This window comes from Apteryx rowi, unplaced genomic scaffold, assembly GCF_003343035.1.
Source record: "Apteryx rowi isolate R43461 unplaced genomic scaffold, aptRow1 scaffold_36, whole genome shotgun sequence".
Lineage (NCBI taxonomy): Eukaryota > Metazoa > Chordata > Aves > Apterygiformes > Apterygidae > Apteryx > Apteryx rowi.
The window spans coordinates 2927819-2949908 of NW_020450085.1; the positions used below are offsets into that span (position 1 = coordinate 2927819).

The 22090-nt window shown below is 35.3% G+C and overlaps 1 protein-coding gene across 5 annotated transcripts in view; it reads left to right on the plus strand.

Moving 5' to 3' along the window:
• ACSL3 (acyl-CoA synthetase long chain family member 3) overlaps positions 1-22090 on the plus strand; it is a 42439-nt gene that overhangs the window by 4838 nt on the left and 15511 nt on the right. For all 5 annotated transcript variants that reach the window (XR_003254749.1, XR_003254750.1, XR_003254752.1 and 2 more), the window contains exons 3-12: positions 5719-5896; positions 11328-11437; positions 13278-13416; positions 15315-15465; positions 16445-16568; positions 16837-16908; positions 17700-17839; positions 18488-18660; positions 19947-20021; positions 21356-21547. Coding sequence is in view for 1 of the 5 variants with exons in the window: in XM_026073044.1 (XP_025928829.1) it covers positions 5719-5896; positions 11328-11437; positions 13278-13416; positions 15315-15465; positions 16445-16568; positions 16837-16908; positions 17700-17839; positions 18488-18660; positions 19947-20021; positions 21356-21547 (1354 nt within the window). In the remaining 4 variants the exon portion in view is untranslated. The remainder of the gene's footprint in view (positions 1-5718; positions 5897-11327; positions 11438-13277; positions 13417-15314; positions 15466-16444; positions 16569-16836; positions 16909-17699; positions 17840-18487; positions 18661-19946; positions 20022-21355; positions 21548-22090) is intronic.

Sequence of the window (22090 nt, forward strand, 5' to 3'; positions counted from 1 at the left end):
CAAGAGTTAAAGTTCAGCAAAAGAAATTGGGGGAAAAAATAACTTTCTCTACTTAGATTAAGTAGTTATTCAAAGAGTTAAATAATTAATTCCCACTCTTTCATTAATCAGCATTTAAAACAAATCTTAACCTTCTTTTTGCATTCTTGAGTAGATATCCTTTGTTATGTCTTCAGCCAAAGAGGGGAAAAACAAATGTGTTATACTTTTTTTTTTTTTAATTTTTAGCAGATATGCAGGCAGATAGGGTTTTTTTTCATTTTAGGTGAATAAAATGTTCCCCTCTTTGTGTTATTCTGAACTGTAATCACATACATATATAGAAAAATTAGTAGATGCCTATATTCAAACGTGCTTTTCCAGTACAATTACTAGTAAGTCAACAATTTACAGTTTCGCCCTATGTATTTAGGACTTAAATGGAGTTCTGGTTTGAAAAAGAATTACCTAGACTTTCATCAGAAGAGATCTTTTTTCAAGTCTCCTTTAAGGCAAACTACATCTTTGGAAATCTGTAATCATAAGGGGGCAGAGGTAATTTCAACAGGAAAACTTCTTATGTTGTTTTGAGGAATTGGGTCTTTTAAGTTCAGGCCTGTGTTGTTGGTTGTTGATTTGTATCTATTCAGGGGCGCTTAAAAATGTAGTTTTGCCTGAGGGAGCAAGTCACATTCCATTAAGAGAATATATGTGCAGATATGTGTTAAAGTTCTGCCCTTCTGTATTAGAAGAGGTTGCTACCTTCATGATATAAAGATCATTTTTGGATAAGATAAGTTTTCCTGCAAGGGAAACATTTATCTCTTCATAATAAGGAATTCCTTAAATAATACTAATTTTAATTCTGGTATTTGTGTATAATGTTTAAAATAGAATTTGGTTAACATCATAATATATGTTTAATATGGCAAAGATTTATTCCGTTAAAATCTTTATAGAAGCTATAGAAACTACATAGTTTTTAGTTAAACTTCCTGCTAGCTGTGGAGTTAATTTCTCGGTGAGAAGGAAATGCTGTTCAGAARTGCCTGCCTCTGAGAGAAACGGATRCACACAGACTTTCTTGATGCACATTTTGCTGCCTCATTGACCTGAAAAGAAACAGAAACAAGTTCATGTTGAATACAAACTAGCTTTTTCATTAGTTTTTTGGCTGCCAGTAACCTTTGTTCTGTTTTTCAAACCTAATTAGTAGTGTAAAGCTTAAGCACTTAGGAGTTTTAGCCTTTTGCATTATGCAAGTAAAGTATTTTGAATGTTAGAAAGCTGAAGAATGTTGATGTCGATCTACTTGAATTATTTGTTTCTAAGTCTTCAATTAGGTAATTTTGACTAAGCTTGACAAAACACTTCATTATGGTTGATTGCCATAATTGCTGTTGTATTATTTTGTTCCAGGTGGTGGCATTGTTGCCTAAATTTACTTTTGAAAATTTTTTTCTTTTTTTCCATTAAGGAATACAGTGCTTTATTAATACCTCATAAGATGTTTTAGCAAGTGAGTAAATCTGAAGGTTTTACAAGATTCCTTGTTGATTCAAAATCTTAGGATTCTTTCTTTTGATTTTTGTATTTTATACCATGCATCTTTTTATTGCCTCTCTTTACTGTCTCTCTTCAGTAGAGGCTTGTCAAGGTTTGTTTGGTGCAACTTCTCAAAAAGGTACATGACAGTTCCAAATCCTTATATATGATACATATAATTTGCATACTTTAAAGGGGTTGCCAAGCTTGTTCGTTATTTTTTCCATTCCAGAAATTGAACACACAGTGGTGGGAATGACTGATGTATTTTTGAGGTCATCTGCAAGTCAGTGGCAGATCTGAATGAGGAACATGGGTCTGTGTACTGAATTGCATTACCAACTAGAAGAGGTCTGTTGTGCAAACAGCAAGGGGCTAGATTAACCTGATTAATGATCTAGTAATTAATAGTTTAAATTAATATCCCTCAAAAGTAAAATATTGAGCCTGTGATGCTTAGGAGAACTAAGTGTAGTCACAGTTCTAGCTAAATTTATTTAAAGCTAGATGTTTAACATGTTTAAGATCAGATACTACTTTAATTTGCTCTCAGTTGGAAAGCACTGATATGCCAGAAAATCTGTAATTTCTTGATTTTTTTTTTTTAAATGCTGTTATATTGTTTGAAAGATTTGGTCCTTTGTAGTTGCCAAATTGAATTTACCAAAGTAACAGAAATTAATAGACATTAATGAAAATATTTGTTTTTGCTTGCTTTGTTGCATTTTATAGTATTTCATGTGTAGTTTTTCTGTTTTCTTCCATAGTGTCCTTTAATACGTGGATTAGAGAGCATGCTTACCATTAATTTTATGAAATAGGTTTTTCAGTCAGGATAAAATAATGTTGAAAGTATTTCACAGCTTAAGACTTAATTGGGAAAAAAAAGTGCAGAGCTTATATATATATATTTTTAATGAAATTTAGTATGGAAAATGAAATAACTTTTATTTGTTTCACTTTGCCCAAAAGTTGAGCTTGATTCTGCTGGTTGATTATTTTGTGTGTCTTAGCTACAGATTATATTTTCATGTGCTTGGTTAGTATGTGGATTTTGCTTTGTTTGTGGCATCGTTTTTTTTTTCCTTTTTTTTTTTTTTTAAGGTTTATAACCAAGAACAGAATTAGTGGAAACAGGGAAAAATACAATGGGGGAAAAGTAAACATGATTTTGGTAGGGGAAAGTGATCTTTTCAAGTCTGTTATTTTGGAAGGCTGTCACAAGCATTAAAGTATGTAATTCAAATATTTTTAATAAACTGCAGTTTAAGTATGTTAAAAGCTGATACACTAGGGGGCAGTATTTGTCTTTTTAATTTATTTTTTATTAATTTTTTTTAAGAAAGCATTTATAGGTGCTCTCTTTTCTGATACACTGTTTGATTTTATGCCTCTGTTTAATTCTCAATAATCTTGACTTCTTGGGCCCTTCTCTTGCAAACTCTTGGACAATACCTGACTTTACATGTATGAATAGTTATCTAGAAGGAGGAAGTTGTCCAAGTTGTAAAATTAAGCATGTGTATGAATGTTTAAAAGATTATGATGCTTGATATCAGTCTTAACGACTGTTTATAGTAGAAAACTGTACGTTAGAAAAAGGTTGTGAAAAGGTGCTGAGAGAAGGGCCAAAAAGGGAAATGGATTTGGGGAGAGGTACTCAAACATAAGGAAGGATGAGAGAAACAATCTTGTGTATCCTGTAGATCCATATTGGGAAATGCAGAAGAAAGGGACGTATGAACAGAGGTGGTGTATTAATATGTCTCAGAGAGGGAACAGAGACATTGGGCATGGGGAGGAAAGGTACATGGGAATTTAAATTTGTGTAAAGCAGTAGGAAAGTTAAAATTCAAAATAGCCTCATTGAAAATGGTCTTTTCATCTGTTTTCACACACCTAATTTTCTAACATTTTAAGAAAGGAAAGCAGCAATAAGACCTTCTTCTACTAACTTACTTTACCTTACTTTACTTTACTACTTGTATAAAATTGGTTTAAACAATCAGGATAAGTTATTTAAGAAAAAAAATTAAGGAAAAAAGAATCACAGGTGTTGTTTAGAAAGATCTATTTTCAACCATTTAAAGATTTATTATTTCAACTTTAGCAAGTTACATGGTGAATTGTGGAAATTGCCAAAAATGGGTAATTTACTGATTGGCGAATTTACCAAAAATAGTAAAGAGACTCTGCTTGCTTTTCTTAGCTTAATTATTTGAGAGCAGTATTCCCTGGAGCCATTTGGTAAGTTGAGTATGAGGGTGGAAAGGATGCCACCTAGTACTAGGAATAGTACTAGTTCCAAGTACTATTTTACTTGGAAATAGTAAAATACTGCCACACCAGATATATTTTGGCATTTCCAAAACGAGATGAACTTCCAGGTTCTTCTCCGTAGGGCCTGCCCACGAGCTCGGAGGTAAGGCAGCCGGTGCCCGGGCGGTCTGCTGCGCAGCGCGGCTGCCAGCGAGCGGTGGCTGAGCTTGGTCAGTCAGTACCGCTTCTATAATTCTCTAACGAGTTACAGGAGAGAAATTGACTGTGATCTTGCCTTCTCTGGTAAGGTGTTTGGACTTTTTGGCTCTGAAGCAGCCCATCTGCCAATAAAGCTAAGTTTCTATAAATGGTAAGACAGGAAAAGCTGAGCAGATATTCATCTGAGAAATGTTTGTTTTCTGGTGAAATTGCTAAGTATTCCTATGTTGGTGAGTATTTCTTTTCAATTTGGAATAATTGATATTTTCAAACAAAAAAGTTGTGTGAAATTTCCAAACAGGTTTGTGTATACCTGTCTTGGGGTAAGAAAGGACTGTCCTGCTAAAAATGTAGATTAATTGGTAATATTCAAGTAGATTGAAGTGGGTACAACTCAGTTACTCAGATGTAAACTTGTGCAGTTTGAAAGTATTTTGATAGCAGAAATCTATTAGAATTTATTTTTCTATTCTATTAGAACTTGGGAGAGATTTTTCAAATCCATTTCATTAACAAAGTTGATGCAGAAATGCATAATCATTAGAACTGTAGTTACATACCAGAAAGTTAGTTTTTACAGCCCACAAATTTGAAATTTAGTTAAACTAGGTAAATGATATCTGGAAAACAGAATGGGAGAAGGCGGGAGAACTTTGCTCTTACAGTTTTTCCTAGTTTTTTTCTTCAGTGTTTGCTTACATTTATTGATAATGCTGTGTAGACAGAATAAAGCTCTGAAATACTTGGCCAATAAAGCTGATATTTTTCAAAACTGTCAAGGTGGTTATGTAACTAGACAGATAAGGTGTAATAATTTAGGGTCTGAATTTTCAGTGTAAAAGCTCTTTCTGATACTCCATCTGCATATGAAAATTTATAAAATAATCCTCAAAGAAATAACTTATCAGTCAGTGAAAAAAATGGTACTGTAAGGTACGAGTGTATACATGGAAATCTATGGTAAGGTAGATAGTGAACAGTAAATTCAAATCCACATTTACTGTGCACAGCTTCCACATGTGGAAGAAAAGTGAGATTGCTTAACTTTGTCCACATGACTTTTCAGTACTGAGATTGGTCAGTAAATTCCATTCGGGTCTTCTGTCTTGCTTTTGTTTAGCAGTAAAAAAATGGCAAAAAGATTGCTCTTCCTCCTCCTGACATTTGTTTCAGAACAAACAAAGGAAAGGGAATTTCACAATTTTTGACTGAGAAGCCATTCATATAATGCTTTCTGGATTCCAGTTTCCTCAATATTTTTCGTAAGAATGAGCATCTAAGTATCATATTTGTGTGGCAGAATCTTAGTCCAAATATCCAAGAAAGCAGATACAGAGAATGTTTTGTACTAGCTAGTTCTTTTCATCCTTCATTCAAAATAAAACAAACCTCTGTAAAAACTAAAAGTGTGTGGGTCAGATATCATGGCCTTCCAGGGGGCTTCTGAAGTCACAAAATATGGTGGGAATCCTGTGCTTCCCAAATGTGAAAACAGAAAATGAGGTGATAACATGCATGGAAATGTTGCAGTGTTTGTTGGAACTTCCATACTCCTTATAAGATTTTTAAGAATATTATTCATTTTCTTGAATAAACTTGTTATAACTGAAGCGACTTTCATTTCAAACTTCTGTATTTCGTTCACATGGTTAAAGATGTAGTAGGACATGCATTAAGGCTTTCTGTTTTCTAAATTGAGTTTATTATCCTTATTAGGTGATCCTTGGCAGATACACCTGGCTTTCATATGATGATGTATACATTAAAGCCGTTAATTTTGGAAATGGCTTAGCAGTATTGGGTCAGCAACCAAAGACTAACATTGCTATCTTCTGTGAGACTAGAGCTGAGTGGATGATTGCAGCCCAGGCTTGCTTTATGTGCAACTACCAGCGTAAGTATGCACCTTTCTTAAAATTTGAATGTCTCTTTATTTTATAGCACAATCTGAAAATAAACCTTTTTCTTACTTCATTTAAACACTAAGAAAAGTTCATATAAACTAAGATCAGGATATAGAACATTTAAAATTACAAATAAAAAAATCCTTACTGCACAGGGTAGTGACTCTGCACTTTGTAGTGTTTTGCAGAAACCTGTATCTGTTTGCAACTGGAGTATGGTTTCAGTAAATGTATCTTGCTCAATCAGTTTGTGACAGAGAGCTCATTACTCTCACATCAGTACGAATTCCCAGGTTTCTAAAAACAAACAGAAATCACATATGAATTCATTGATTCAGTTTAAGGAGTTGACGTCAAACCTTCATCTATGCCTCTGAGTTTTATTTTAACTGGATATTTTGTCAATTCTTCAATTTTGATTTGAGTTAGAGTTTATCATACTGTTATCCTTCTCAAAATGAAAAAGAATGAGTAAGTCCTGAACTTGCTTTGGAGAGCTCTTTTTAGAAAGAGTGTTGTTCAGTAAATCCTTCTCTGCCAAACCCTAAGCCATTCCTTAACTCAAACCTTAGGCTGGGCCTCATTTATTTATTTACTTATTCATCCCCCTCCACTGAGAAATCTGTTAGATCCTCTCCACATCTTACTGCAGGGAATGTGTTCATACGTCAGTCTCATTAATGCGCCTTAGTGTCTGGTTACCTACCCCAATGCCATCCTGAGACAAGGTTCAGTGGCACACTGTGCTGTTACATTCCTTATCTTCTCGCAGAGTAATTTAAAGGTCAGTGCCCTTAACAGCTGTTGGGCTCTTCTCTTCAGTACCATGCTTACCCTCTGTTTTTAACTTGTCTCTTCATTAAACTCTGTCCTTTCCTTTAACCCTAGCCCTAGATGACAAGAGCACACTGAAGACACTGAAGGTTCTCTGATATCTGCTAGAGTGATACTCCTCATTTTCTCATGGATTGACCATAAGAGAAGTGTTTTGTGCCCTTTTTTCTGATGACAGTCTTAGTCCCATTCTGTAACTTCTAGTTTACTTATACTTTAGTCTTCTGCTGCTTTATTGCTGAGACCGTTACCTGTGTTGAGGGAAAGCTAAGTATACTCAAGGAGGAGAGCAAGCTTGGCAGTTACAGACTGTGTTGGAAGTGCCTTTGAGGAGTGGCAGAATAGGACAGCCTGGCTGGAGCTGACCCTGCTTGGCTTCACTGCCCTTTGGAACAAGAGACAGAGACAGATGCAGAGCCAAGCCCGCTCCTTTCTCCTTATCTGAGTAATGTAGAAGGGCCTAATTGTGTCCAAGGTGCATCTCAACCATGGTGAGAAAGCCTTCTGTGTACTCTTACCTAGTTTGATCCTATGCACGAGGATATGCATAGGAGCCATAGGCCTAATTTTCTCCTTGAGAAACCTCTTGAGTGCTGATCTTAACTTGCTGTAGGGGGGTGTATTTTCAAATGTCCATCTCATTGTTACTCCTTAACATCTAGTTCACTTTTCTGTAAGCCTAACCCAAGGAAATGGGCTAGCAGGAACCTGATGAAGTTCAGCAAAAGCAAATGGAAATTCCTGTATCTGGGCTGGGATAACCCCATGCACCAGTACAGGCTGGGGAACGAGTAGATAGAGAGCAGCTCTGCAGAAAAGGAGCCAGGGCTTTTGGTGGACAGAAAGCTAAACATGAATCAGCAGTGCCCCCTTGCAGTGAAGACCAACAGCATCCTGGGCTGTAGTAATGTGACTGTAGCAAGGTATCTTCAGGGAAGTGATCCTTCCCCTCTGTTTGGGCACTGGTGAGACCACATCTAGAGTACTGTGTCCTGTTTGGGTCTTCCCAGTACAAGATGGACATTGACATACTGGACAGATTTGAGTGGAGGGCTGCCAGGATGGTCAGGGGTTGGAAAACATGACTTATGTGTTTTGGTAGGATAGGAGGTAACAGACACAAGTTCAAATGCAGGAAAATCTGCTTAGATAATAGGAAAACCTTTTTCTCCATGAGGGTAATTAAATACCAGAATTAGAGCCTAGAGTTGTTGTGGAATTTTGATCCTTGGAGATTCTCAAAGCTTGACTGGACATGGCCCCGAGCAACCCGCTCTGATGACCTGCTTTGAGCAGGGGGGTGGACTATGTGACTTTCACAGGTGCTTTCCAACCTAAATTCAGTCATATTTTTGCCCTTTCATTGAGTGACTGCTGCTAACTTTTCTCCTGGAATAGAGAGCTGCACAAGCTGTTCTCAGATGAGATGTCTGCCTTGGTTTTTAATTACAGTTCTCACAATATATTGTGTTGGTTCCCTGTTATCACTTTCGGGATCTATTAAATTCCTAGTGTCCATCCTGGGAATAAAATACAAATGTTTGTGTCACTTATTTTATCTTTGGAAGTGAAGGACATTTACAAATTCTAGGAATATTTCGTAATTTGAAAACATCTGACATAGTGACTGGATGGATATCGTGTGTAGAATGGTATGCATGTGTTTCTGGTTTTGTTGGATTAATGTTTTAAATTCCCTTTTTGAGACGTGCTTCAGCACACTGTCTGACGTGGTATTTAGCGTCTAAGCTGTATGTGATTTTACATGAACTTGGCTGACTTGTGCGTTGGCAGATGATGATACTATCATGAAGTATTCACGTAGTCATTTTACAGAGTGAATTACAAAATTCACATTTTGTTTTAGTAGTAGTGTGGCAAAACATTGCTAAGTAAGTTACTAATGTTAGCTTTTTTCAGTTCTCAAATTTTGCGAGAGCAAACTGTTCTGATAGTGTTGTGATGTTCTTTCAGAATGTGAAATGTATTATATTTTATGGTATGTGTGCAGAATTTACGCCAACCTAAGTTACGCATGCTTCATATCTAGTGTTGGAGAGAATGCCTTTTGTACTTGAGTATTAACATGGGGAAAATCATTTTTATATTAGGTATTACTTGTGCAGATAACAAATGGTTTGATGATTAGAAATACCTGCATGCTCTACTGTTACACTTGTGCATTGTTTGAAGCTAAGTAAGCCTTGCAGGAGGTAGAAAGGGACTGCTGGTTCAAAAACAGAAAAAGAATGCTGACAAATGCTTTTTTTTTTTTTCTTCTTCTTCCAAAGTGTCTTTTCTTCACCTGTGTGAAGAGCTCTTCACCAGTGTGAGCAGATAGAACACCTGAGTCTATGACTGAATCATGAAATAAATGGGAAAGGGTAGGTGTCTGTTGTTCAGTCACGCCTTCCTGAAGCTTCAGCRGAAGTGCTTTTGTCAGGATTGATTTCGCTGAAGCCTTTAAAAGTATACTTTGCTTTTTCTGTTTGATATATGATGGAGGATGAAATACTTGGTTTGAAATTTTAGTTGCAGAAGTAAATGGCAAAAATTCTATTTGTTTTTTGGGGGGCAAGGCTTTACCCTTGTATAATAAGGTGGCAGATTCAGCGTTGTTAAGATTTTTCTTTTTGTCAGGCATTCCTTAGAGCAGTATTCCTAGCTTAAATTCAAATACAAATTTTGAATTTACGTCTTACTTGTAATATTGCTTGTATAAAGACAAGCACAAAAAGAAACCCTTCTCAGTATGACCCCAGTAGAAAAGGGGAAAAAAATTAAATACCTAAACCACTCTTAGATGTGTCTGAAAAAGGTTTCAGGTGTTAGTGTAGAGAAGAGAGAATTTCACAGATCAGAAAGATTGCTCACTTTCCTTTCTCTCCATGACATCAGTACACCATCTTATAAATGGTGTGTATCTCTCTTCCTTTGGCTCTATCATGTAACTGTGAGTTGTTTTTGATGTATTTATTTTGTAGATGAGTAATTAATTATATAAATGGTTATTTGAGAGATTATACTTTTCTTTCCAGCTAATGTGGCGTCTCAGTTGTGCTTGTTGGCTTGGGGAAACTGAATTTCTGCTAGATGTTTATATAACAGGGGTCACAGAAGTAAGTAGAGAGAGCTCGTGGGAACTAGTAGAGGCACTCTTCTGGACTTTGCTCCCACCAAATTAAAGCAAACACTGTGCATGTGCATTTGCCCTGCAACAGTTCTGAACTATGATAGACTGTTTTAACAAGGAAAAAATAAGTAGAGGTCAACTATTTACTTTTTTGTGCAAAGAAACTGTCTGCTTTTGAGTTCTTCCTTAGTTTGCCATACTGAGTTAGTAACTCTTTGAATTTCAAACTCTTTGAATTTTGACTCTTAGACTATAATGGAGGTTTATCTTTCTCTGCAGTAAATGTACTGCAGTTAAAGCTCTAAATTATATTAGGGTCTTTGTTTTAATAATTGTTGTGTTTAAAATTTCAGTGAACTATCTAGATTGAAGTACTATAGAAATTCAGATATCTCATGTGAAAAACTTCCAGCATTGATGTTGTAATTTTTAGTGATTGTGATAATTGATCTTACAACTTCTTCAAGATATGAGCTATACTAAATTGCTATACTCTCATTTTGTATTGTGTTTGGAAAATGGAAAATTAGCTTTGTTTTAAGAGCAATATCTCCCTTGCTTCCTGAACTGCCCCTTTCTTCCCTCAATCTCTTCCTGTGTATAACTCGCTCTCTTTTCTCATGCAGTTCTCATAAGAATGTCAGGAAACAAAATTTGGTTTTAAAGTGGTTAATATGAAAGAACTGTGGTTTAACACGGTTGCTAATGAGCTACTCTTAAAATAAACAAAGCATTTAAGGAATTGATTGTTGGAAAAACTTTATTTTCTTTCCTTCTGATATTGTGTTCTCACAATGTTAGTTCTACATCTAATGGTCGTGGTGATTAAACCTTTATTAACTTGCTTTAAATAGATAAGGGAGTATGATAGTCAAAGATTTATTACTGTGTGTGGGAATTAATCTGTTGATAACATGTATTACGATTTTTTAATAACTTATGTTCAATCAGTTCTAAACAGTGAGCAACAGAATATAGGAATTCTAAAAAGAGAAATCAAGTAGCTGCCTTTCTTCCTGTGTACAAGAGGGCTGTTAAACATTGTAAAGTATGTATTAAATTGAGAACAGATGCCTGCATTTCAAATGATAAAAGCCCTGAAGATCAGAGAGTAGGTTTAGAAGAGAATTACACAGGATAATGTGGGTTTGATACTTCTAGTTAGAGCTTGGCAAATAGTAAACAGTCATATAGACAATATTTGTTGTTTATTACTTTTGTAAGCAATTGAAAAATTACGCTGTTTTTAAATCCATGTAATGTACTTTTTTTTTTTTTTTTTTTTTAAGCAGAAAACTCATCTGCCTTTATACTAGCTAATGAACAGATTTTTGCTGTTTTGGTTCACATAAGCAGATTAACCTGAAGCCTTTAAAAATTATTTTTTATTTTTGTAAACTTGAAAGTGTAAAATAGAGATTCACCATTTTTTTTTTCCCTTATCTTTCTTTCAGTTGTTACACTGTATGCTACTCTGGGAGGCCCAGCAATAGTACATGGGTTAAATGAAACAGAGGTGACCACCATCATTACTAGTAAAGAATTGATGCAAACAAAATTGAAGGTCAGAAAAATGTTATTTGTGAATCTTTCTCCAGTATCTGATTTGTTATTGTTAAAAGGTCTGTGTAGCTGTATGGAACAATGATTAACTTTCTTGCCCTTTTATAGTGCAGACACTTCTTTTAAAACAAGATTTATATAATCTGTCTTCATGTACAGAAAACATAGTAGTTAGGCTTCGGTGGGRTTTAGGCTCTTGAATGACTTCTGAGAATAGGTTGAAGCAGTTGCACTATTGAAGAGATGCAACGCCGCCTGGGACAACACCTTTACAACAAGGTGCTGTGGTTTCTGGTGGTTTTAGTGGCATAAAAGATTAACAGCTGAAGCAAATGGGAGGAACAGAAAATGCATAAACTGCATATGAATAGCTAAATATGATAATACTCCTGATTTATTGTTGGATGTCTTCCTGGCAGAAAATGACTCTTAAATCTGACGACTGATGCTTGAATAGTTAGTGCTGTTTTCCAGTGTTGGGGAAAGCTTATTAAATATTTTCATTAAAGTAGTTTAAAGAAGATCTTCCTGTTTTATTATTGGTGTGGATGTTATACCTAGCATGTTAGTTAACAACCCCCACCACCACCACCAAAATAGTCAACAAACGTSTTGAAAAAAAGTATTTTGTCTGACTAAATTTCTATTAAATAAAAATCAGAAACATGATAACAGTAATTCAGGGTTTCAACTTGCTGCTTTAAATAATTAGGATTCTGGGAGACTGATGCAGAAATTTAAGTGCCTGGTTTTAAATTCTAAAGTGCTGTAACAGATCAGTGAAGTTGCTTAGGTGTTTTCAGAAGAACTTTTTGGACTCAGTTGCTCCTTTTCTTCAGAGSCTTTGATCTCTGAGAGTATGAATGGGTTAGAGTCAGCTGGTCTTTACTGCCTGTTAGTTACTGCATGGTGACTGTCCGTGGTTATGCTATAGCCCTGCAGCACTTGCTGTTCAGGTAAGTTASCCTCTTTTGGTACCGCCGGGCCAGCAGGAGAGGGAGGGAACTAGTGCATGGTAACTCTGTGGTATTTGTTCATTTGGCAAAGCTCTGAGTGCAGAATACCCGCTGTATGCCGAGACCGTGCTGTCCCAGAAGAACACACAAGCACAACAGCAAATCTCCAGGAACTTCATCTTACTATATTTTGTAGGAACAAGACCTTTCACGYAGAGGAATACAGTTTGTTTAAAAATGGTGCATTACTGCATTTTTGAATGAGAATTCCCCAAATCTTTTTTTTTTTCTTTTAAGTTACCAGAATGACACTGGATATGTTRCAAGCTAAAATAAATGTGCGTTGTGAGAGAATGAATTTCCTCTGCCAGAGGTGATAATTATCTTTCACTTGAGCGTTCATAGTTTTTAGAACTCACATTTTGCTTGTAACGCTTAACTGCTGCCTGAACAATCATTTTCTGTATTCTGTTAACTGCTGCATATTTTAAATGGCCCAGAAATCAAGAAGCAACGTAGGAATTACTGTGAGCTCAGTGTTGCCCATGATGTTTTTTTGTCAATGTTCTGTAAGAGTGGAAGGTCAGTTATCTCTACAAATCCTTTCTGTCTTATTTGTGGGCATTTCTTGAAGTAAGCCTCAGATTAGTAAATATTTGGAAAAAACTTTTGGACTTCTAAGTGGAAAGTTCAATTAGTCCTGCAAATCTAAGGGCAGAAAGTTTCAAGCTTTGCAACTGTCTGAGCTAGACGAGGTTGTCCTCCAGTGTTTTAAATTTTCTGACATTTTAAGTCAATGTTTTTCATTGTATACAGTAGAGATTTTTTTTTTCTTGTTGGCACAAACGTTACGCTTGCTTCCTGAACAAATGTTTATTTCCACAGGAAATCGTTTCTCAAGTTCCACGACTGCGACACATTATTACAGTGGATGGCAAACCAACGACATGGTCAGAGTTTCCCAAGGGTGTCATAGTTCACACTATGGCTTCTGTGCAAGCTATGGGGGCCAAAGCAGACACTGGTAGGTTATCTTTGCTTTCTGTTTGGATCATCTATATTGTTGTCCTACTTTGACCCTGTTGAGTAAATTTGGGGAGATTGCAGGTCTCAGGAAATTATGCAATGATTAACCTTTTCTGATCTGCTTTATCTTTAATTAAAAAAAAAGAAACAACAAACTTTTTCAGTAAAGTGGAGTCAAATCCTTTTAATGAAAACTGTCTTCTCTATAAACAAATTTCATGTAGTTTGAAGAATAATTTTTAGGATAAGCTTTGGGCTAGGATAGAAATTTAGAATGTATTTATATAATCAGATTTATTAAAAATGGGTTATTCAGAACACGCAGAGAAAAGTTACTCTGCATTTTATGGCAAATGACATGAGTAATTTGCAACTGTTAAATTTTGTTAAATTTGCAAATAAAATGTAAAATAGCTATTTAAGTCTAGATTGAGAACTCAATCCCTTTTACTGCATTTCTGAAAATATCAAATTACTATGTAAATTTCTTGAATTCTATTTTCAATTGACCTAACTTTTTTAGAATTAGAAATCAGTATTTCAAAGACTTTTAATTAACTGTTGTCAGTAACAGATTTTTATTCTTGTCTCTAAAGAGTTGCTAAATCTAGTATTTTAAGATTTCATTATATTCAGTGGTTGCTTTTTTCTGTTCTTGTTCTTTGTGTTTTCAGAATCTTTTAATCAGTGAAGGCATATAAATGTTGGATGGAATTCTGTTGTAGAAACGGGGCGGGTGGTTAATCCATCTGTTGTTGATTTTCAGGGAAATGGCAGGTTTGTTCCCAACATGGTGGGCTCTCAAACTCTCGGCTTCTTTAAAAGATTGTCTTCCCTTTCTTCATGTGCCAGTTCTATGTACTACAAAAACTGTTTCAGACAACACCCACAAAATAAATTATGGCTATAACTTATGAGTGGCTCAAGATTTGTTAATCTAAGTGCTATGTAAAATGAGATATAATCCTTCTTTCTTCAGTCTTTTAAAAATCTCATACTGTAAACTGTAGTAAAGGAACATTACATTTGTCAAGTCAGCCTTTCAGAAATTATGGAGTACTACAGTTAAAAATGCTTATGGTTAAGCATGTTCAGTTAGCATTGTATTAAGTAAATGTGCTCCTTTTATACTTTTTTTCTGTGTCATTTATTGTACGGAATGGACAGGGTTCAGTGAGTGGGAAACTATTAAATGTGTTTTCACTGTTCTCATTTAGTGTGTATGTTGTGCCACAAGTATTGCACATGGTGTATGTTCAGAGGAGAGTTTGCATAATTGTTCTCTTATTTTCTTGCTTTCAGTTTAGGAATAAAAAGAACACTTTATAGATATTTTTACTTTATGCACTTAAATGCTTAATCCTATTAAAGCTATTGAACTTTATTTTAATACTTACAGAATTTGGACCTCATGTCAGCTCAGTAGTGCCTTGCTGTGTGCGCTATGAATGAGGCAGTGTGTTGCCCCTCTGCTGGGGAAGCTCATGACAAAGTAGCTTTGTAAATGAGGATTTGCCTTGTGGTTGCTGGAATTAGTGCAACATACCTTAAAGATACGAAGCTCAGTGGTATTTTGGAGGAGAAGTTAAAGCTCTGTCCATTTTTCCTCTCCTCTGCAGGAGCACAGGAAGCATAATAGTCTACAGAGACAGCAATTTTTCTATCCAAGTCGCTCAAAGTTTAGCACAGCTAATACAAAGAAGTACCTACTCTCTGTGAAGGCACTTAAGGTCGACCACAATCTTTTTAACTGAAAGCAAAATGTAATAGCGATGGTTATGTAGTTATATATCAGAACAGTTGCTATAATGTATTAGTATTTAAGATCTTCCAATGTGATAGGCTTTCCACACATTATACATTCTCTTTTTCCATAAAAACTATTGGAAATTACAGGAAACAAACAGCAGGCGAGGCCTATACCCTCAGATATTGCAGTAATCATGTACACGAGTGGATCCACAGGAGTTCCCAAAGGAGTTATGATCTCCCATTGCAACATAATTGCTGGTATAACTGGAATGGCTGAAAGGATTCCTAATTTGGGGTACGTACCAACAATGCTTTCATGTACTTGGATGTAATTTTAGATTATCTGTTCTGCTGTATACTGCTTTGTCTGTGACACACTACTACTACACAGTCTGAGCATCTTCCAGTACTGCATTAAGTGACATGATTATTTCATGTGCTGGTTGTTCTCTCGTCTTCTGTATTTGGGAAAGACAGTATGCTGTGGAGTGCCTTGTTTGGTTGAGTTGCTAAGAAAAGACACAGTTGAATCCCATTTCCCCCACCACCACCCCCACCCCTCAATATGTGGAGCAGTAAATGATGAGATTTTTTATGTTCTTGGTTTGGTTTATGTTCTTAGATTGTCACTTGAATAAAATAAGTCATCCTCATGGACAAACTTTGTCCAGTTAGGTGGCTCCTGTGTGCCAGAAATGCAAGCTGTTTATCTGGAGCTCTCCTACTACTAGCTCTTCCACATTTTTCAAAGGAATTACTGTAGATTAGTTACTTGCTTATCTGTATAGTAATTTTACCTTTCAAATGAAAATATTACATTGCTAAGAGAGAACTTAAAGTCAAATGGCAATATTCTGAACAGAGTAACTGAGATGAATCTTTTAAAATGTGATACTGAAGTCTGAGAGGCCACTTTGCGCAGAGGGCTTGCAAAATACCCTAAGGAGTACTTCCTTTCTTTAGTGTTAAATTATGTTTTTTTTCTGTTTGGTGCAGTATTTAATCTTGTCCACAGAGTTACCTTTGCAAGCATAAGATGCCGTTAATTGTTTTGGGATGAATAAATGCCACACTTTATTCACTTTCCTTAACCTTGCAGTGGCTAATACACAACTTCTGAATCAAAAACAGTATTTGAAATATGTTCTTAAGCTCAAAGGCATTCTTTCACTTTTTCCAGTTCTTCAGTAAGCTCTGTGTAAATTTCAGTGTACTGACTTTTCTGAGGAGACTAATAGTACAGCATAAACCTATCTTTTAACAATTCCTCACAGGGAAAAAGACATCTATATTGGCTACTTGCCCCTTGCCCATGTCCTGGAGCTGAGTGCTGAACTTGTCTGTCTGTCTCATGGATGCCGCATTGGCTACTCATCACCTCAGACATTAGCTGACCAGGTATGTTGTTGATGTATGTCAAGTCCATATAGTAAAATATTAGTCATGTTAGATCTAATAATTTTTTTTTCAAATATTACAGCAAATCTCCTTTTTTTACAATTTATGAAACAGGATTTTGGTGGTTATAACTACTACTCTGGACTAGTTTTAACTGCTAAAAGATGATATAAATACAAATGATAATTTGCAAGATGTACTGTGTAATTTTGTTTCACGTGTTAAAAATCTTGGATTTGTCCTCCAGTTAACCTATTCTTCACTTTAGTCCTCTAAAATAAAGAAAGGAAGCAAAGGTGATGTTACTACACTTAGACCAACACTAATGGCTGCTGTCCCGGTAAGTAACTGAAAGATGAATCACTTTTAAAATATAATTCATAATTCAGATTTTTAACAACAAAATTAATGCAATTATTATTGAAAATAAAAAAGTAGAACCTTGAATGTTAAGCTAGCTTAAAACAGTGTTTTCTGTATTTATATATATGTTGGGATAAATACTTACCATATGAATGTCAAATTTTGAAAAAATTTAAATAGTTACAGGGTTTAGATTGACACTTTAATTAGTTACATGTTAATGATAGTAAACACTGTGTGTGTATATATGTATATGTGTGTACACACACACACACACACATATGTGTAGTTTAAATGCAGCCATCATGTGACAAAGGTGACCCTTGGCATAGACTTTACTTTTTTGATGATTTAAGGAGGAGGAGAGACAACCTTATTAGACCTTTTGTGGGAAGAGAAAATGTTCTTTACACCTCATAGCATTTTAAAGACAGTAGTTGCCTATTTAGCTACATGCTGGGTTTCACAATAATTTCAGTGGAGTGCAAAGTGCTAGTCAAGAGATAATGGACTCCCACCCGCACAGTACTTTGTAGAATAAAGATAGTTGGCAGCAGGCAGATTAAGGCTGAGTAGTGCTCCTACTCAGGTGTTTGCTTTCCTCAGTTTCCCTAAAGATCTTGCTGTCCTTTAGCAATGGACTAAGCAGCCACTGGGAGTGATTTGTCATTTGAAATATACTGGAATTTTGAGGTCACGTTCCCTTTTTGATGTATTGAATTTAAGACTGCTGATACTGAGTTAAAGTTAATCTTTTTATGTAACTAGGAAATTATGGATCGAATCTACAAAAATGTCATGAATAAAGTGAATGAAATGACTAGTTTCCAGCGGAATCTATTTATATTGGCCTACAATTACAAAATGGAGCAGATTTCCAAAGGCTACACTACCCCACTCTGTGATAGGTAATTTTAAGTTTGTTTTTTAATGACACCAAAAAAAAAACCTCATCTAAGCCTTACTGCATGATCAATATCTGTTTTTTTTGTGTGTGTTTTTTTTTCTATGTTCAGACTTTGAATCAGACATTAACAAATCTGTATGAGGTATAAAACAAATCAGTAGTTTTTGTGCCAGTTTTAAATACTTAACTGATATAATTTATCAGTATCAGTTATTTAACTTGTAGCTGATTGGAGATTTATTTTCATTGTGTTATTCCATCTAGACCTTAATAATGGTTTTATACAATTTGTGGGCAAGATGGGAAATCTATTCCTATAGATATCTGTAGACTTCACATTTTCACAGAAGTGAGACTAAAAGATACTATAACTACAAAATTTCTACAGTTTACTTCAAATGTTTTTGAGGGGAAAATCACTAACTTTACTGTCTTAGTAAAAATATCCTCTCAAGACATTTACGTATCTTCAAATTAAAATATGGAAATGAACTTAGTCTGTGTCTGTTTTTGAAAACTTTCAGGTTTTCCTTGAATGTCATAAAATTTATCTGAAGTTGGTGAAAACTTTCGGTTCAGATATGAAATTAGCTAGTCCCCTTGTTTTGTTTTTAAGCAACAAATATATCCTCTTCTCTTTGTATTTTAGCCTTATTTTCCGGAAAGTACGAATGTTGCTAGGTGGAAAAATTCGCATCCTGCTTTGCGGAGGAGCTCCACTCTCTGCAGCAACTCAACGATTTATGAACATTTGTTTCTGCTGCCCTGTAGGACAGGGGTATGGACTAACTGAGTCAGCTGGAGCTGGAACAATCACTGATGGTTGGTGCTGATGCATCCTACTGAGTGCTGTGATCCGTGCTGAGTGCTCTGCTTGTATAATCTTTGATCTATTCATTTTGTTTGTCACTAAAATAATTGGGAAATCCCAGGAAGTGCTTGTAATCATAAGTTTATAAAACTGTAGGAGGGCTAATTTTGACACTTTGTGCTAGATCTGGTGATCTACATATAAGACAAATGTTCTCATTTGAGATAGAGAAACTTGTAATAGTATGAATGGGATTTTGGTATTATTACACTTACCAGCTGAACTGAAAAAATTATCTGTAATTTTGATGAGTATATTTGATAATATTTTAGTAAACATTAGGAAAATAAGACACATTTTCCTTCGTCTATAGTGGAATGGAAAAACCTTACCTTTAAGGAAGCATTCTTCTCCCCACCACTTCCTGTTTTATAGTATAAATAAAAGCAGATTTTGTTTATAATTAATGACCTTTTTTCTGCCCTTCTGTGATGTGCAGGGAGTCTCTGAGTGACGTTCTTCACTAGTTCAGTAGCATCAGTTAAGACTGGTCACAATGAAACACAGCACAGAGTACTGAAGCTGCAGGTTTAAAAAAAATTTAAAAAATTAACCACTGATTTTAGGGATTAGCTAATTCGGTTCTGTTCTTAAAGTCTAGCCCCACTGCTAATTTGTGGAGCATATAAGCAGAATTCTTTTAGAACCCCAGAGCTATGGTCACTTGGAGGTGTTTTCATTATTCTTTGGATAACGGGAAATTTAATTAAAGCAGACAATTTTTGTATGTTTCTCTTGGTAGGATGGAATTATTTTACTTAGTACTATTAGAACAGTTAAGTGTTCCCTTTTTTTATTTTTTTCTGTTCTCCATGCTAAGCAATATTAAAATATAGGACTGAGACATCAGAAAAGTGAACCAAAATACAGAATCACTGTATTGTTATGAAATATTGCTGGTTACCATTTCCTTCAGAAAGAGTCGAGCAAAAACTATTTAAAGTTGTAGTGCTGCTTCTGCAGTGTGATCCACATAGACAGCTTATTGTCAAAGCGACGTTGGCTGTGTTGCTGTGACTGGAAGTATCCGTAAATACAGCAGTCTAACTTCACAGGATACGGACTTAATCTGCATTACCTTGGTATATACATTGGTCATTTTGAAAGTTCTGTTGTAAGAATTAAACTAAAGAAATAGTAGTTAATTTTCTCTACATCAAATGCGTGACAATAAAGATTTTTCTAATCAGTTTTGGTAAAGTTTTTTCTGAAAAATGCTTTTATTTTTGAATTCTAGTTTGGGACTACACTACAGGGAGAGTAGGAGCACCTTTGGTCTGCTGTGAAATCAAATTAGTGAACTGGGAAGAAGGTGAGAATTTCTGTACGCAATTAAATTTTAGTGTGTTTGCAAGAACTTTATAGAGCTATTTATCTATTGGGCTTTGCTCTGTTCATGGCTTTCCAATGTGTAAATTAAAATTGCTGCTTGTGATGTTAACTTGTGATGCATCTCAGGCCCAGGAGGCAACAGCTAGCTGATATTAAGGTAGGTGGAGGATTTACTTCAGGAAGCCTAAGACCTCTATTATTTATTGAAAAGGAAGTAACTAGGTTGTCTAGATAACTTCAAATCTGAAGACATAAAACTGATACATGCACTTTGGGAGGAGATAATAAAAACATGACAGGGTTGGTCCAATTCTGTTTTGTTGTTCCACAAGAGAATAAGGTTATTCTGCTGTGTTTCGGTAGTACTAATTGAAAGTCTTTTTTAGCACCTTCTTTTACCTATATAGGTTTGATTTTTGGGGGGAAAAATAAAATCAATTCCTCAGTTATTTTTAAACTTGCAAATATTTAGGCAGAAGCTATCAGCACATGAATGGCATTTTGAATAGGTTGTATTATGACTTTTTTGCTATATTATTTCTTTCAAGTCACATTGTAATTGTATCTGCATATTGTGTACATGTAAACAGCATCCTCCCCATTCTGATCCAGATTAGCATTCTTGCAGGAGAGAGTGTGATGACTCGTGTGTTGTGTCTTGGAGGTGCTGAATTTAGTAGCCTTCAACTTCAGCGTGTGCATGTTGCCTCCTATTGCCATTAAGAAGTTACAAAATAATCTTCATAGTATTATTAAGAATCAAATAAATAAAGCAGGGGCTTATGGAATGGAAGCTTATTGGATTTTCTATAAAATATGTTTAATTAGGTTTGAAGTGTCTTTAGATAATTCCTTCTCATTGTAGGCTTTCATGTATTGGAGGGTAGAACTACATAATACTTAGAGGAGTTTAGGGGCTAATGCAAAACTTTAGAAGTGTTTTTTCCTAAAAATATGTAGTAAAATTATCCTTTTTATTCGAGCTGTATGACACCAATAGAGCATGTTAATCCTGGTAGAAAGATTGCACAGATAGTGCATTTGACCTGTGTGTGTGTGTGTGTGTGAGAGAGAGAGAGAGAGAGAGAGAGAAAGAGAAATTCACTATTAGTGTAAACACATGTTAAATCTCTATTTATATGCTGAAAGGGATTGGACCTGCTCTTGCTGAACTATTTATGTAGTGTTTTCAAGTGGTACCTTTAGCAAAGGACTTACTAAAGTGGTTTATATTTAAATAATACAAATAACAGGGATTCTGGCTTTGGAATATGTTTTTAGTTCTTATTAATTTAATAACAACTGTATTTTTAGGTGGGTATTACAACACTGATAAACCGTATCCTAGAGGTGAGATTCTTATTGGAGGGCAAAATGTGACTGTGGGCTACTACAAAAATGAAGAACGAACCAAAAAAGATTTCATTGTTGATGAGAATGGGCAGAGGTGGCTCCATACTGGAGATATTGGAGAGTTTCATCAAGATGGATGTCTAAAAATTATTGGTGAGTTATGGCAAATTCAGGTAAATATATATATGTTTGTGTGTGTTTATGTATGTGTGTGTTTATTTTATGTATTTTAAAATATATACACATACGTACGCACGCACATATTCCTGAGCTGCTAATGTTAGTAACCACAGATCTGCATATCTTGGCATGCAGTCAAAAGCTCTACCATATATCTTTCCAAGAAAATTCTGATATCTTAACAACGTAATCTCTATTGTGTGTTTTTCAAAGTTGTTTTTTAAAATAATTGCTTTAATTGCTTTCTTTTAAGACAGTCTTAACATTGACTCAGCTCTGATAGTGAGACTGAGTAATAATTAGGGAGTTAAGAAATGTAGGCTGACTTGAGCTAGATAAGCTGTGTTTGATTTTATAATTTATAATAGGAGCCTGTGTTAAGCTCCTAATACTTTGACATCTGTAGGCACAAAAATAGGTGTCCTAATAACTACCATGTGCCTTTCTTGAAGTCAATGGGTGATTCAGGGTCCTCATTAGTCTTGAAAATATGTCTGCAACTAGAATTCTTAGTAC